At 34.6% G+C, this 17,645-nt stretch overlaps 1 protein-coding gene across 1 annotated transcript in view; it reads right to left on the reverse strand.

Moving 5' to 3' along the window:
- Window positions 1-17,645, reverse strand: part of CTNNA3 (catenin alpha 3) — a 456,005-nt gene that overhangs the window by 178,290 nt on the left and 260,070 nt on the right. The window contains exons 8-9 of the mRNA XM_084289960.1: window positions 16,108-16,188; window positions 10,257-10,409 (exon numbers count right to left, since the gene is read on the reverse strand). Of these exons, the coding sequence (XP_084146086.1) occupies window positions 10,257-10,409; window positions 16,108-16,188 (234 nt within the window). The remainder of the gene's footprint in view (window positions 1-10,256; window positions 10,410-16,107; window positions 16,189-17,645) is intronic.

A 17,645-nucleotide genomic window follows, 5' to 3' on the forward strand; every position in this document is an offset into this window, starting at 1 on the left:
ACCAACTTCAATGCATCAAGAAAAAATTATGTCTCTTTGAAGGCCTCCTTCCACCTGCCTGCCATCTCCCAATTACTGTTGTCGGGTTCCTTTTGTCAGAATTCTAAGCATTTTTGCATTTAAAGCATCTGTGATTTTTTTCTTCTGCTACTTTTTTCTTCAAAACTAGTTTCCACACCTTTCAAATAACACCACTATCCTTATGCTACCCTTTTGCATGCTATCTGCAAACAAACAAAAAGAACAACACCCGACAACACCAGGTTTGTACGTACACCAATGAGGCTGACTATGCTCTTTACTGACAGCTGCCACATAAACCTGTCAACCAGGTAAGTTTGCAAAAGGACTCTCAGAGCCTTCAGCACAGAAATAAATTCCAATAAATATGGGAAAGTAGAGCTTTAGGCCTAACTAATGATATTATTGGAATTAAGTCTGTGTTTCAGACAGATTAAAAGTTTAATTTCTAAACACCTTACAGGGAAAAAAAAAAAAAAAAGAAAGCAAAGTAGGGAAGGTTTTCCTTTGTGTTTGTTTTTTTGGGGTTTAGTTTGTATTTAGACTGGTACCGTTTACTATTTTATCACAAATAAAGCAAACAAAGGCAACAGTTAGATTGCTAAAATGGATGAGCTAAGATCTTAATAGAACTGCAGCAATGACGATCCTACAAGAAAAGAACCTCAGCTACCCTGATCTCAAGGATGTGCCATTAACTATATCCTGCCTGAACAAGCATTCTGCACATTGGTCTCCTAGAAGTGAGAAAGTGGGACAAAAACAGAAGACTACTGAATGGTTATTCAGAACCATACAACTGAGGATACATGTAAATTAGCAAACCAAAGGTGGTTTTCATATCAAAAGCAAAACATTGTGTTAACTAGCTAAGTAAAAGTCTGAAAACCATCAAAAACGTGTAAGATATGAGCAGAAAGTTAATTTGTCAAGAATAGACTGACCCTAGAAATTAGTATGGTAATGTAATGAAAATCCATTTGCCATTCATAAATATTGACCTGCTTAGAAGTGCTTGTCTTATTTACAAAAAACGTCCTTCTAGTCTGCTGACAGGTAGATTTTAATAACAAATATTCTTTCATTTTTTTCCATGCAATAATGATCTGTACATGGTGTTTCATTTTTCACACTTAGATATAGATTTTTAAAGGAAAAAAAAAAAAAAAACAAACAACAAACAACACACTTTATTGTGTCTGCAGATCACATTGTACAATAGGATCCTGCATCCTCCTGACAGCTGCTGTGTGTGGTTATGCACACAAATGATAGAAGTTAAACAGAAATTGAAAACCAGGGATGATGACACACTCTTCAACTGAGGGTGTTCATTTGCTACTTTGAGACAGATGTAACTATAAGATGAAACAACTGGAAGCATGTTATGGGTAAAAGAAGAACAGTAACAAGAAAAGTGCTAGCAAAAGAATAACAACACCCAGACTTGTATCTTGTGTCTTGGGATGAAATTCCTTCCCATTGAACTGTCTGAAAACTAAACACCTGTGCACAACAGCATCCATGTTTCTTGTCTTCTGGTTATGCTCTCAAGAAGAGTAATAAAAGATTCTGCTTTCTTTTGATAGCTTGGAAGTTAACAAAGATGTTCCAATAATCTCTCAGTTTGACCTCTAGAGATGCAGTTGTAGAGTTTTGCAACTGACAAAAATGGGTTTTTCAACAGCTAAATAAAATCAACTGTAAAGAACAAGTAATTAAACATTAAGATGTTATTTTTACTGCTGACCAATTTGAGATGTAAACCCACAGAAATGGGTGATTCTGCAGTGCTGAGAATACCTCAATTCCCTACCATCTTTGAAGGGGATGGGAACAAATAAGAAGCTTGAATCTGTCAGTACTTCATGTATGAAGCACCTTAACACGTAAAGAAAAATTCAGTGATTGTGGACTGATACATTTCATTTCACTTCAAGTTGCTATCTGCCAGGAAATTATTTAAGTGTTTTTGCCACTTTGGGTGGCCAAATCTTTTTTTGTTGGTGGTGGTTTTCAGAAATCCCATTGCGGTTTTCTTCCCATGATTGTTATTTCCAAGTAGAAGAAAACTAAGTTAGGGAACATAGCCCTTACCTACTGGATGTTCAGAGGTAGAATACTAGCTTCTTGAAGGCTGTTTCTTGTAGATTGGTCTTAGAAAGCACAAGGTTTTATTTATTTATTTTTTTTGTGGGTTGTTTGTTATTTTTGTTTTATTGCCAATTTCTTTCAGAACTACAGTGAGTTGCTCTCAGAACCCAATTTTCTGAGTCAGTATATTTAGAATTTGACATATGAAGACGCTACAAATTACATATGAAGTCAGACAGAGTGGCAACTATGCGATAATTTTCCAGTTGTATTTCAAAAGAGGTATTTAATGTTTGTACAGAATATGAAAAGCAAATTATCGAGATTAAGTTGCAGATTCCATGTTGAAACTAACGTTCAGTAGAGGAGTTTTGCACTAGAGGCAGATATACAAAGCTTTATTTCAAGAGGTACTGGCACTGTATTGTGCCTCACTAAGAGAAAAGAAGTTTTTTGTCATGCGCTTATTAATTTACTGTCAATATAGATTCATTTTCATTACCAAATAACATTATTTTAATCCTGCTGAGTTTTGCAAACATTTTGATTAATAAGTTTAACACTGAAAACATTTCATTTGTACCGTATATAAGTTCTTCTATTTTTTTTTTACTGGAAATGGGATTCCAATAGCATTGAATGAAAAGTAGTAAGTTTCTTGATGCATGTATAGATAAGCAGGAATATAAATCGATTTCTTTAGAGAAATCACACCTATTAACAAGTCTCTGAACAGAAGGAATTACTTCAGATAAACACGTACATGGTCATTCTTGACAGAATTTAATTCTGATTTTCAGCTAACTGAATTCATTTATCTTTGTTTTATTCCAGGCTCCGTCATTGATTCATATGACAAATCCATTCCATTTCCTCTCTGTCTCCTTCTTCAGTTTATCTACCTCATTTTTATTTCCAAGATGAGGGACCAGCATATTTCCAATATGCTACTGAACACAAATGAAATCAACATTAAGTTTTAAGATTTTTTTTTATTTTTTTTTGTGAAAGATGAGCACTTACATGAGCTTGGCTCACATTAGTTCAAACATATTTCTGTGTTCAGCTACTAGGTTAGTAGAAAGGGCTCTACAAACAACTAAAAGATTATTTATAATTAAATTTAAAATAATAAAGGTGCCAATCCAAGACTGAAGTCACACTATATACAGCAGTTTGATCATGTTAAAGTGGCAAAGTAGTTTAACTGTAATTTTTATTCTCTTCGTTGTTGTGTTCTGCTATCCAGAGACAGTGTCAGCATCGCCAGGTAAGGGGCCTGTGACCTTACCCTAGGCAAGCTAAGCCTAGACCAAAATAATAAGCAAAGTTCTGCTAACACATTAAAGGCATCATTCTCATATTTTTAAAAGCTAGTTTTAGAAGTAGCTAAAGTAACAAGAGCCAGAAAGTTGTTTTATTCAAGATCTTCATTTTTTTTCCTGAACTAGTTTTATGATTCTGTCAGTATTTGCACAGTTTGTTACTATGCATCCTGTAACTTGTTTAGCTAAACAAGCAAAAATAAAATAAAACTAAATTATTTCTCTATAAATATTTATAGAACTCAAGATATTTTCTCCTTTAGGTCTTTAGGATTTAAAGCATCGTTTTAACATATTGATTTCTTAAGGAGAATTAATTTTCAATAGATGTGCTGGATTTCCTGCACTGGAAAACTTTATACCAACCAACTCACTTGTTTAACAACAAACTCTATGTCCTGCATGCGCCTGCTGTTGTATATCAATACATTAACGTATGCACTTAAATATATGTGCTGTCTGTCATTGTCCACTGTTAGTAACATGTATCACCTTAGAAATCCTTAATTCACAGAAATCAGTATTTCTTGGCATACTGAAGAACTGTGAATCAGAACACAGTCAAGACCAAAAAAAAAAAAAAGAAAAAAAAAAAAAAGAATTACGCAACAGGTTAAACCCTCAAGTTTATGTATCAGAGTAGTAGATCTGAAGTCAGTATTATTAGATCAAGCTACAAAGAATGATACATTTGTGTACTAAGTAGAAAAGGATGAAGAACATGAAGTTCACTTCATCATTGCCTCCACTTCTCCTATTACATCTCTCAGCCTCTGCTCGGTACAGTTGACCTTTAAACACTGCAGTGGGAGATTTGCATCTGTGCCAACAGAAAAGATAATCAGAGGATTCCTCACTGCTCCCATCAAATTCCTTTTTTAATCTCAAGTTCACCCAGCCTATCACTTCACCTCTCAAAAAGCTATACATCTCTTTGATATATCTGCTCAGGAGAACAGCCTATCTGCTTTCCCAAACAAGAAATTTCTAGTTACAGAAGATCTACTTTTTTCCTTGAGCAGACAGGAAATTTCAGTCTTTCCTTTTGCCTATCATTTGTTCATCATCACATAATTGTTCTCTCAATACCAGAAGTTGTTTTCACCTCTGGTAGAAGCGAAACACAAGGCAGAATACAATATTCACTAAAAATAGGCATGTCTTGCCAGGGATGATAAAAAAAAGTACAACCAAGTTCCCTTAAGCTTTTTAATATAATTTTGTGTTAATTTGCATAATTTTAAGTAGCGTTTTTGTTCAGATTCAGTACAGAACCAACTCTGAAATTTCCTATAAGAGTGTTCGAAAATGTTTCCATATGTTTCCATAACCAAGTATTTCAATTAGATTTGCAATTTCATTGTAACATTTTGAAAGAAAAGGCATTTCGAATCACAACCTAGATGTGTGAAATCGCAAAGCAGCTAGTTTTTATTTTTTTGAAATGTTTGTATCAACATTAATGCATATATTAAAGAATTGCTATTAATAAAAATCATTTTCTAACCAAAACATACCTTTTGGAAGTATTTTTTTTTAGCCAAGGCTCAGAAAGACTGAGTATAGACAAAATCTTAACCCAAATATGGTTGCTTTTTTCTTTCTACAATATGTACTAGTTTCTCAATATCACATAATCAATATTCAGACTTACAAATACTTGATGCAGTATATGAGCAAAATAAGGTACAGTAGCACAGAACAACCTCCATATGAAGAATGTTTAAAGTGACCTTTGATACTCATGAAAATACTTCAGCTGCTGACTCTCTATTTCATATATGGAAAGTATTCAATGTAATAGCCAAAGAGTTTTTTTTTTTCCTTTTTGTTTTTTTTTAAACCATGTAACTAGGACTATTTCATTTCCTCCATACATATGAATACAGTATTCACATTTCCAACCAGGAGATTCAGCTCTGTGCGAGTACAGCATAGCTGTTGATGGCAATAAGATGTTAACTGAGGAAGAATCTCAAATACCTTGCCAGTGTCTGAGCTTTTTAAATATTAACACTGCCCAAAAAGCACCAGCTAATATTTCTGGTAAGTTTAGGTAACATCTCAAGTGTCCCTGCACTTTTTTAACAGAAGCTAAAACCTCTCATCTAAGACCAAGGAACAGTAAACAATCTCAGGAGAAAGATAACGTAAGAAACATGGAAAAGAAGTAGCACCTGTAGCTGCTACTACTTTGGAAACATCATTGCCCCAGATGTGGGGTGGTGTTCAGTCTTCTTATTTCACTGATATCTCACGCTTCACTAAACTTATATACGTACTTTTGAACTGTATCACACTGTTATGTTTTAAATGAATTTTTTAAAGGAAGACTGTAAACTTCCACATGCTAAGTCAGAAGATAAGCGTGTGTAAGAAACATGAATCCTCAAGCTCATTTACAATGGTCACTGGCTTATGAAGATACCATTTTTTTCTTAAATCAGACTATCAGCACTTACAGAAACAGGCAACAGCTTAGATTAATTAAGATTTCATACTCAGAGAGGAAAAAAAAACAACAACATGCTCTTTCTCAAGACTTTTTGTTTATACTGGAGAAATTTTAATTTTCTGATTAAAATAGAAACCACAGAAAATCTCTTCATATTTCATAAAGTACTTCTAGTTTCCCATATCAAATTCAGTGCTAGAGAAAACTGAGAATATGAACCTTTAATGTCCAACTTGGTCTACTTTACGGTCTCAGACTATTCAAACATCCCTGATCTTTCAGACGTAGATACAAAAAATGCACTGAGAGGTAAGAGATACTCAATTAAAAACTGCTATATGGAACACAAGAAATTGTAACGTAACGTATGTCTTAAAAGAAACAAACACTCCCCTCTCAAGGTACAATTCATTTCACCTCACTTCAGCTATCTAGAAATTAGACACCCAGTCTAAACTACTCACTTAGTCAAAGGAGAGACAGGCACTTACTATTAGTAAGATAAATCTTCCCTGAGAAATCATTATCTTGGGCTAAGTGTAAATGGGATAAATAAGGCTTTATATTGAAAAAAGACCAACACAATCAATCTCAGAAAATCTGACTCCTTCTATTTAGAAGACAAACCAAATCAAATGAGTGAAGTGATACTGGTAGTTCCTGGTACAGGGAGAGGATTATTATTTTAATCTGAACTGAGTAATTAAGACTTAAATTGGAAAAAAAAAAAAAAAATCAGTGGCATGTTTTACTTAAAAATGGACTTATATCCAAATGCTGTAACATCAAATGCATTGCATTATCTATCACCATTGGACATGATGGCTGAAATATTAAAATCAATTTTTGTGTGACTGGATATCTGGATACACAAATACACAGGTCTTGTTGTACTGGATTCAAACATTTATTTTGCTAGTTTCTGCAAGCAAAGTTATCGCTGAGATAAAATGAAACACTGATGATTTTACCAATCCAGCAACAGCAGCAACATTTAGAACTGACACAGAATTGTACAGAATGAAAATGTGTATCAACTTTTACATAAGGCACACTAAAATAATAAAGCTATCTTGACTGAAATGATGGGTGATTATTTTGAAAATGCACTATCAATCCTGTGTTACAGTGTGTTGTCCTGTCTCCATTTTTGAATTGATATCATCAAAATACTCATTGGTGCAACACTAACATCATGACCCTAGCTAAGCAAAGTTTTATGTGTATGGAGCATGTTCAGATGGAATGGGATAAACCTGAAACACTATTTTAGCGAAGAGACTTAGAGAAGCTGAACTCTAGACTTGATCAAGAAAAAAAAATAAAAAAAACACTATATATATTTTTTTAAAATTTATGTTTGGACAGAATTAAATTTTAGCAGAGGGTACCTGTGTCTTATTTTACAGCAAATATCTTCAACTGCAAAAGGTTACCTTTACATGGATAAAAAGGAAATAGTTACAAAGCTTTCTTAGACCATAAATATCTTTTATAAGAGCAATGTTAAAGCCAAGCAGAAATTGACAGATCTATTTCCCTACATTCAGGCAACTGAAAAGGCACTCCCTACGGTTGCCAGGAAAGAGTTGGATTGTTAATTGTGCTGTGCATGCAATAGTGAGATGCAGGCATGTAGATCCTGCCACTCCTCCTCATCCTGTTCTTCTGTTCTTGGACAAACAACAGGGCTTTACTAAAAATCAGTGTGGCTGAGTAACCAGCAATTCATAGCTGATAAATAAGATTTTTTTTTTTTTCCCAAGCTCAGGAACAAATCTGGTGGAAACTGGGAGAAAGCTGTAAGCCAGAAATTTCCTTGAGTTCACAGTGTCTGCATTAACCTGTATTATTTTTTTTTTTTGTCTCATCTTTTACAGAGTCATTCCATGTAGTAAATAAAAGAACAAACTATGAAGATTTGCCAAAGGACTTTCAGGGTACTAGATGATGAGACAGCAACGTAGCAGATGAAATTCAATCTAACAAAATTAATTTGGGGAAAAAAATCTAGTATTACATATACATGATGGACTTCAGCAGACTACTGCTAATCAGTAGAATGATTTGGGGATTATTATATAAAATTCTGCAAAAGTTGGACTTTTGTGTTCATCAGTGGTCTAAGAAATATTGTTAGCATATGTTATCACATGTTATGGTAACAGAGAACATCACGAAAGCATTGTATAAATCCATGTATTCCCCTTATCTTGAATAGCATACACACTTCCAATCTACCACCTCCTGAGCAATACTGAAGAGCTGGAAAAGGCACATAGAGGGTAGCAAGGTGATCTTTTCACGGCTTCCAAAAATTAAAACTTAAAAAAAAAAAAAGTCTTAGAACTTAAAAAGTAACGCTTAGCTTGGAAAACAGAAAATTAAGCAGGCATATGACAGAGATCTGTAAGTGGCATGGAGAAGGAAAATAGGAACTGGTGCTCATTTTCTCTTCTGATATGAGAATTCAGGTAGAGCAAACTAAATGATGAGGTAGGGGTTTCTTGCATACTTCTCTGCACAACACATAACCAAGCTGTGAAATTCTTTACCACAGGATGTTATGATGTCCAAGGTTTACAATGGACCCTGATCCAGTCCTTAAGTGTCTTACATTCAGAAAGAACAGTGAGATTGTATTTTTTTTTCCTTAGCTTTTGTTCTCTAAGACAGAAACTAGGGATTGCCAGCATCTGAGATGGTTTTCAGATCTCAGCCCTTGCAAGAAGCTTCAAGATGTCATATGTTCCATAACATCTATTTGCAGCTGACAAATACATATATACTTTTTCTAATAAAAAGGTGGGTTTTTTATTTAATAACATGGGCTGTCACACTTCAGTTGCTGGCCTCTGCTATATGATCTTGTGCCCACATCAGAACTCCTTGGACGTGACAACTACATGTAGATGGTAAAACTGCCTTCATAACTACATTGCCGTTGTCTGATGTCTCATCTACCTCACCTACCAGTCTTTTCTACTATTGTTACTGTCATATGTTATTCTTGGCAACTAATTTTATTTAGTTGTTTAGCTTTTCGGGCATTTTACCTTTAATTATCATGTCCATTAGTATTCCACAGTCAGGCATACACTTGCACTCAATATGTGACTTAAGTTATTCTCAATTGCAAAGAATATGAAGCCCAACTCTGCAATGGCATACATGACTAGTTTTCCAACTTTGTATTTCAAAACCAGAGATCTGTAAGAGATCTCATTTTATCTACATATTGTATTACTTGGCAAATTAAAGCAGAAGTTCAGTGCTCTGTTATGGTCATTTTAAAAAATACATATTTTGTGCTTACCAACTTTTGAGATGCTAAAAAACAAAATATGCTTCCACTTTCCAATATAACGTATTTAAATGCTATTCTATTTATATCAAATTATTTGGAACTCCACTTTCTACAAAAGAGCTGCCATAATTCTTTTTCTTTGCTGCTATTGTTGGAAATTATTGAATTTCTTCTTAGAAATTAGATAAATCTGTTTGTACGTACAAAGTCCCTCTGTGAAAACTTGGTTACCTGTTAATATTTTTCTGTTTTTGTTTTGTTTTACTTCTGGTAGGCCAGCAGTTGACAGATGTAGTAGAACTACTATCTAACTAATTTGCTTGCAGGTTTAGCAGCCCAGTTTATCAAAATGCTGCTGAATATATATCATCAAGCTGCTGTTGAAAGATATTGTTAAGTACTCTAAATCGATACAAGCAACTTTCAAATAAGATATTTCAGTTCTAGTAGATATCCAGAAGGTAACTTCAATTTTATGTTCATTTTGAATATCAGTACCCAATGTAATCACTAGTAAAGTGACAAGTTGAAGTAACTGATTATATAATAGGAGGTGGGTCTGTGTGCAGTCTCTCTCAAACCCAGTTACTTAAATTTTTTAAAAGTATGCACTCCTAACTGTAGACACCATATTAAATCATAACATAAATATACATAGACAGGTATACACTGTGTACACAGAGTAGGATTAGTCTATCATGTCTTAGAAGGCTTCCACTTCAAGCTATTACTCCCTAAAGTCAAACATTTGATCAAGTTCCCACTCAGCATCTTTGTGGAAAGGCTTACACTAATTTCTCAAAGAAGAATTCCCCACCACAGAATTTTAATGCAATAAAATAGAATTGCCAATACCACAAAATCCACTATCTCACCGCATACCATTGTGTAAAAAAAAAAATGAGCATTTTTGCATATTAGGCCATTAATGTATTCTTACCTGAAATACCACACTTAGTTGATTTCATGGTATCTGGAAGCAAAGGGAATGTTGCACTGGCAAGTCACTTACACCATATAGACAAAAAAGAAAATTCAAGTCCATAAAACGTACCTCCACAAGTCTGCTGGTATGTTCTCGAAATATAGCAGCATATTCTTTTATTTCCTTTTCTCTTCCATTTTTAGCAGCTTCAATGAGAACTAGAAGTGGAACGGTGGTATCTAAGAAGGAGTCTGAGATGTGATCTATAATGGCTTTACGAAGCTGCAAAAGATAGCATTACACTAGTATCAGCTATTTACTGAAGTCTATTATATATATTATATATATATGACTATTTATTAAAGACTACTGTTATTATTGTCTATTAGTATTCTATAACATCAACATGTACATACTGTATTTCTACATTAGGGGCAGGATTATGTGACTAAAACTTACTGCAGCTACAGTTTGCCACTTACATAGAAAACATTATTTAATTTTAGGAACAATTTTTATCTACCAGTACCTAAATATGCATGCTCATATGTGTGAGCATATGCCTGTGCGAGTATAGATACACAGAACACTTAAAACATGTATTAGCACTCTCAAAATCAATAGAGCCAAACAAATATTCATGTTCTTCAATGAACAGAACAGACTACTAAAATTATTTGCAGAGATTAAAAATGAGTCAGACCAAACTTAATTTTGTTTTCTGTTTTCTTGCTTGTAGTTCAGATGCCAAGGGAAAAAGCTATTTCGTTTTACATGGAAAGTATTAACTTCTTTATGTTTGTACTCAGAAAATATCCCTCATCACAATTTCATAATTGCAAAATTACCTAAATATTCTCTATCTTGTTGGAAAAAACAATTACACGTTTTTATATGTTAGTCTTCATATTAATTTTATCAATGAGATTACTGATTATGCCACCTGGTAATAGATTAATAGAGCAAGAATTGTAAGCTAGTCTGAAGTTCAATTTTCTCTATGTAAATTAATTGTTCTTGGAACTTCTTTCTTAAATTATTAAATAAGTGTAACATTCTCTGCAAATTAGCTTTCTTAAATTAGATTTTATGTAAGCTTTTAACTGATCACTGGGACTTCGTTTACTTTATTTAGAGGTTATTTTCCATGGTATAATCCTAACCATGGCAACTATTCATTTTAATCATAGAACACAGCATGAAATATACCTATCAAAATTACACGAGATGGATATGAATTATCAAGTTTACAGAATATCTTACTGCAAAATTTATTTTTTTTTGCGATAGATGTAGAAAATATTGTTTAGAACAGAAAAGAAAACAGAAGTCTTTTAAGCTCTTACATGCTGACAGGTTTCTTGCTGAAGGAAATGTTTTCATTTAGTGTTTTGCACCAATGTGCATCGACGTGAAAACTCACTAAAGGTAAAGACTCCTACAGCTATAAAAATGCAAAACAATCTTTTTGATGCTGCTGCCGTTATAGATAGGGCAGAAGAAAATGCATAGCACAAACAACAGCTGAGAGATCTGTTGGTTCTCAAGACAAGATTTGGATGTGAATTCCTTTACTAGATCTTTTGGATAGGCTCAGCATCCAAAGACAGCTTCTACTGATTCACCAAGTACTCAAGGTAAACTAAGCTACCAAAACCACACAGAGAAGTTTAAGTTTGGAATGTTTTTGTCTTCCAACTTACTGTAACTTATTGCATTAGGAGACAATCTCGTTACACTGTATGCTCTCAAAAACGATTTGCAGAGACAGAAGCTATGACATCCCAACATAGAATTGGATTCTTATTGTCTTATTCATGGTTCCAAATTTATTTCGTACAGCAATTTTAAGAGTGAGAAAGAAAATGGTTAGAAGTTTCACTACCAGAAGCAAAACACACTGAACCTCCAGTTCTGCCAAGTTACCTGTTAAAGGTATTGTGACGGAGAAGTCCAATTGTAGAAAAGAGACTTACCTGCTTAAAATTAAGTACATGAATGTGACCTTGAGGAAGGACAGTTTGAAATATTAGGCTTTTAATTTATAATAATCAACAATGAAACACTACGTAACCATATCCAGAGCTGATGACTCAGCTCTGACATCTCCAAGAGGTTTTGGGTTCTTCATAGACCAGATTGTAGTAATTTTAGTCTTAATAAGTATTTTAGGACCAATGACTGCAATGACCTCTGTCACATTCAAGGTAATTTAGAGGCATTCAGTTTTAAACCAGAGGCCTAATTTTCTCACTCATTACATAATTCTTTGCTGTAGCTTTTTACTGGTGAGCGTGGTTTAATTAACCTTTCATACATAAATTATCCTAATTATTTTGTTCTAAGAAATCCTCTATCCTGCAATTCAACAAAGTGAAACAGTTCTTCCAAGAAAAAAAGATAATGCTGTGCCTTTGCTGAATACAAACAAGCTTGACATATGTTATTTCAGCTATGCTAAGGAACACACAAAGCCAAGATTTTCAAATATGGCTTGTATGGCACTGAAGAATGAAGAAAAGCAATGTAAAACATGGAAAGGAAAAAGAAGTATCTGAAGCAGTATCAATTTCTCTTCATCCTAATAAGAATAATGCATTTTTTCCACTACTCAGTATGTTTGTTTCTGACTGGCCACCTCTTGAGCAAAAGGCTGAAAGCTAAGCAGAAATATAGGGAGACACAAAGAAAGAACAACAGCACCACTAGTACTAGCAGGCACTATGAGGGAAGTTATTGTGCTATGATTAAATTTTATCTCCTATTTGTAAATGAAAGAGACACCACCAGAAGAGGTAAAGCAGAGGGAGGATGATGTCTAACAAATTGTTTTATTTTTAAGGTGCAAGGCCTTATTCTTACCTTTTGAACAGACTGTTAGAGAAATGGAAGCATGAAGAATTTTTGTTCTGATATCAAAGTGGATAAAAAGGAAACAGAAGAATGTTGTTCATAAAACATTGGGCATAAGGTTGTCAAGAACAAACAGTAGAGTACAGAGAATAAAATCCCAGCAGCTGTTTGCAATATTATTAACATCACTATTCTGATGAGTAAAGTAAACTGCTCACAGAAAATTCTACTGCCTTACAAGTCTACACTGGCAAAAGTCCTGGAAAAACTAAAAATTCATTATTAATGAGGGATCTCTCTTTCCTGTTTTAAAGGGATGCCAGGAATGCAACTTGTTTTGTGTTTCAGAAAAAGCTTTCCATCCACGATGAAGCAAAATTCACAACTGTGTGAATATCATCAATAATAATATTAAGAAAGAATACACACACAGAGACACACACAAAAAAAAAAAAAGACACTGCAGCAACCACAGGAGAAACATCTGTGCAAACTAGTCACAGTAAACAACTGGGAGGTAACAACAGTCTGGTAATTTCTCAGAATTAGATTCTGGAATGAACAGGCAATTCCATCCTAAATATTCATGGAGATTTGCTAGGCAGGGAAGCAGTGTAAAACTGTAAAAAAAGTAGGTAAAACTGTACAAACAGAAATGGCATGCACATCTTTGCACAATACAAATAAAGTCACAACAAAACAGAACAGTTTTAAATCCTCACAAGTACCAGCAAAGTTCTTGAAGTGAATACAAATAATTTCATCTAAAAAGCAAGAGATTTTTAGACCTTCTAGAACACACTGCTCTTGAGACAGCTACTTTGGTCTTCAAGTGTTGTCCGATACAGGTTTTCCTTCATTTCACTTTCTGTGATCCAAAACTATGTTCCACATGGGCCCACAGGATAACTCATAATCAGGCACTGACTAAGCAAGAACTTAGACGATAGTTTCGTATACTGTGTGCTAAAATGACAGCTACAAGGGATTTCAAAATACAATTTCATAAGGTTTCAGATTCAACCCCAATTCTGTAGAGACAATCCCAGTAACTGGCTGAAAGCAGAGTACATTATCACAGAATCACAGAATTTCTAGGTTGGAAGAGACCTCAAGATCATCGAGTCCAACCTCTGACCTAACGCTAACAGTCCCCCACTAAACCATATCCCTAAGCTCTACATCTAAACGTCTTTTAAAGACTTCCAGGGATGGTGACTCCACCACTTCCCTGGGCAGCCTGTTCCAGTGCCTCACAACCCTTTCAGTGAAGAAGTTCTTCCTAACATCTAACCTAAAACTCCCCTGGCTCAACTTAAGCCCATTCCCCCTCGTCCTGTCACCAGGCACGTGGGAGAACAGACCAACCCCCACCTCGCTACAGCCTCCCTTGAGGTACCTATAGAGAGCAATAAGGTCGCCCCTGAGCCTCCTCTTCTCCAGGCTGAACAAGCCCAGCTCCCTCAGCCGCTCCTCGTAGGACTTGTTCTCCATCCAGGCCCCTCACCAGCTTCGTCGCCCTTCTCTACACCCGCTCAAGCACCTCCATGTCCTTCTTGTAGCGAGGGGCCCAAAACTGAACACAGTAATTAATTATGCACACTATACCCTTGAATGTGCTGTAGGAACCTAATACCTGTTATGGTACACTGTATCATTCAAAAATATATATTATAAAAGCTAAAAGAATGAATCAAATAAACATTTTCATGTTTCTAATAATGAATGTTCATAACTGAGAGCAACTAAGAGTATTGCAACATCTGCAGGTGCACAACTTACAATTTCGTGTTTCCCAGATCAAAGGTTAGACATTCTTCCTAAAACAATTCTTACGCAATTTACACATATGAACACAGAGCTGGAGGGAACAGATGAACTATTTACTCATGCATACCTTCCAAGAAAATATCAAGAAGCCATAGAGCTACTCTGTTTAAAGAAAAATACTGGTTCTAGATTGCCTACAATCTGGGGATGACTACATTTTGCCTGAACATTTTACAAATGTTTATATAGGAAATGAAATGTTTTAATAATTTTTAAACACTGTAACAGAATAAAGACATGTAAACCATTATAAACTGAAGTTTAACTAACTTATTGAAGAGATGGCATGTCAGAATGGAACAGTTAACACACAGACTGAGCTTGTGATGCAAGTTATGATGAAATGTGAAAAGAAACTGGATGACAGTTACTTGTAAACACCATATTTATATTGTATTAATCTTATCTTTCAAGGATTCTCCTGACTGACTATGGGAGACAGAAAGGAATTTATTCACCATCCTAAAGCACAGGTTGGCCTATAAACCTGTACACGAAGTTAGGAGGGATATTCTTCCACCAGAAAACTGACCAACAGCCACTGCTAGAGACGAAACGAGCAGTGTGCACTCATGTTCTGCGTGGCCATAAATTTTTCATATGATTAGGTGGGATGGCCTGTCTCAATGTTCTACATGTCTTTCAGTTCTCCTTTCCTAAGCTGGCACTTTGTGTACTTTCAACATCATTGAAAAAATTCCCGAAGATGTTCCTTGCAGCTCCAAGGATGTAAGCACAGCTGATGTCTACTGCTCACCTTCTGCATTACACCACAGTCGTGGGTTTTGTCTTCCACTAGCTTTAGGATACTAGGATGAAAAACATGAGTGTGGACTGTAGGCCAAGTATTCTCAGTACCCTTCTCTGTTGCTAAGTCCCCACAACAGTGAAGAACTAGACCTGGTGGTCCCTCCAAAGTATCTATTCCAACAACCAATAATAAAGTGAATGAAAATTCAGGAATATTTAAAATAAAACTATTCTTGATTTCCAAAGGACAGTACTGACGTATTTCTACAGAAAATACTTATACATATGTTCTCTTAGATATGTACACATGCAGAGTTTTGCCTATGTATATACACATGTACAGACAATATCTACATTTGGTAGGGTTTTTTTGCACAATTTTGACAATTTGGAAGTATATATTCTGTGGGATATTGTAATTATCTTTGGTATTTCATTAACATAGAAGAAAGCTTTATTTTTGAAGTGCAGCACTATGTAGTCTGAAAATAGCAATTTATATAAGCCTCTAAGTCCACAGTTTCTACCAGTTTCCCCGTTTGTTTACCTGTCTGCGAAGGTCTCTTGTCTTCTTGCACATACTATCTATTGCAACATTCAAAGCATTGTTTTTTTCTTTCTTGTCAGTCTGTAAAAAAAATGACAGAAAAAAAAAAAAACAACCAATGGTTATTTACGATCTCTTAGAAACTATGCTCTTTGTGTCCTCAGTTCATCAAAGCATTTGATAAATCATATGTGCTTACAGTTTTGTTTTGTTTTTTTTTTTAGTCTCACTGCATTTCAGGAACCAGTACCCCTACAGCCACAGAACACTGATTTGTGATGTTGAGCAGAAGTCCTCAGAATCAAAACATGTTTTGCTAGCTGTATGTAGGAAATAAATTAAACACTTTTCATCTTCTGAATTGCTGTAATACAGCAATTTATTGTCCAAGGTTACTTATGGAACAACGTTAATATAATTATTATTATTGATTCCAATCTATTATCACCACATTAATGTGGAAAATCACTTCTTCTCTCTATAAGCAATTTATAAACTCAGATGGCCTCAGTGCAGTTTGATAATGCTTTAATCTGCAGCATTTATAATTTTACTCCCACAGAGCAGAATGAGTGAGTTTCAAAACGTCCACAACATTGCAATGCAAATTCAATAAACACTGTCAATGAAAACATGAAAACAATCTTTCCATTTAACAGCACATTCATTCTCGTCATCAATAGAAGACTGAGCTATTGAGATATTTCAGATGTCTTTACTGAATCAGCTATATACCTTCCAAACAATTTTCTTATTTCTATCCATAGGCAAAGAGTTTATGTCATTACTATCTATTTGAAAAGCATAGTTCGCGTTATATTCTACCACCCAGCATTTTTCCTATACAATAGCACCACAGTAGTTCTAAATCTACTAGTTGTTTTGAACAATCTTTTTTTTTTTTTTACGTTATTACATACCTTATATGAAAAACAAAAATGTCTGCTGAACATTGTTTCTCTAAAGCATTGCTCACTAACTTGGATTGCTCTGGTCTAAAGGAGAGAAACCACAGTAAAAGTGTCTTTACATAATGTCTTAAGTCAATACTCATAACATGTCTGGAGAAAGGACTATATTCTCCAAAATGTCAAAGAAATAGCTTATGTTTACTAACCATAGTATTTGGACCTCTATAGTACACTACTAAGTTTATATTATGAACATAACACATCATACCAAAATAAATACTACTGAAAACAGAAGTAGTCATACCTCAGTATGTACCTAGCTGTATAGCCTTCTTATATACACTATATAATATTTCAGAGTTATTTCCTTGCTAAAAATAAATAAAAACATCTGTGAACAGAGCAATATGCTTAGTATTAAAGCAGAAACTAGAGATGATCGGGAAAAAGCTTTTATATTACAAGTCAACATGTAACGTAATAAACGTCTCAAAATGAGTAACATATTTTCCATCAGATGAAGGGAACAATTACTTTCAAAAAGTATTTCAAGACTCATGCTAACATAGAAATTTCCCTACTACCTGCAGTTTCTGAAATTCTTATAATCTTCACAGGGAAGAGATC

Source organism: Netta rufina (genome assembly GCF_964035555.1).
Source record: "Netta rufina genome assembly, chromosome: 7".
Taxonomy (NCBI): Eukaryota; Metazoa; Chordata; class Aves; order Anseriformes; family Anatidae; genus Netta; species Netta rufina.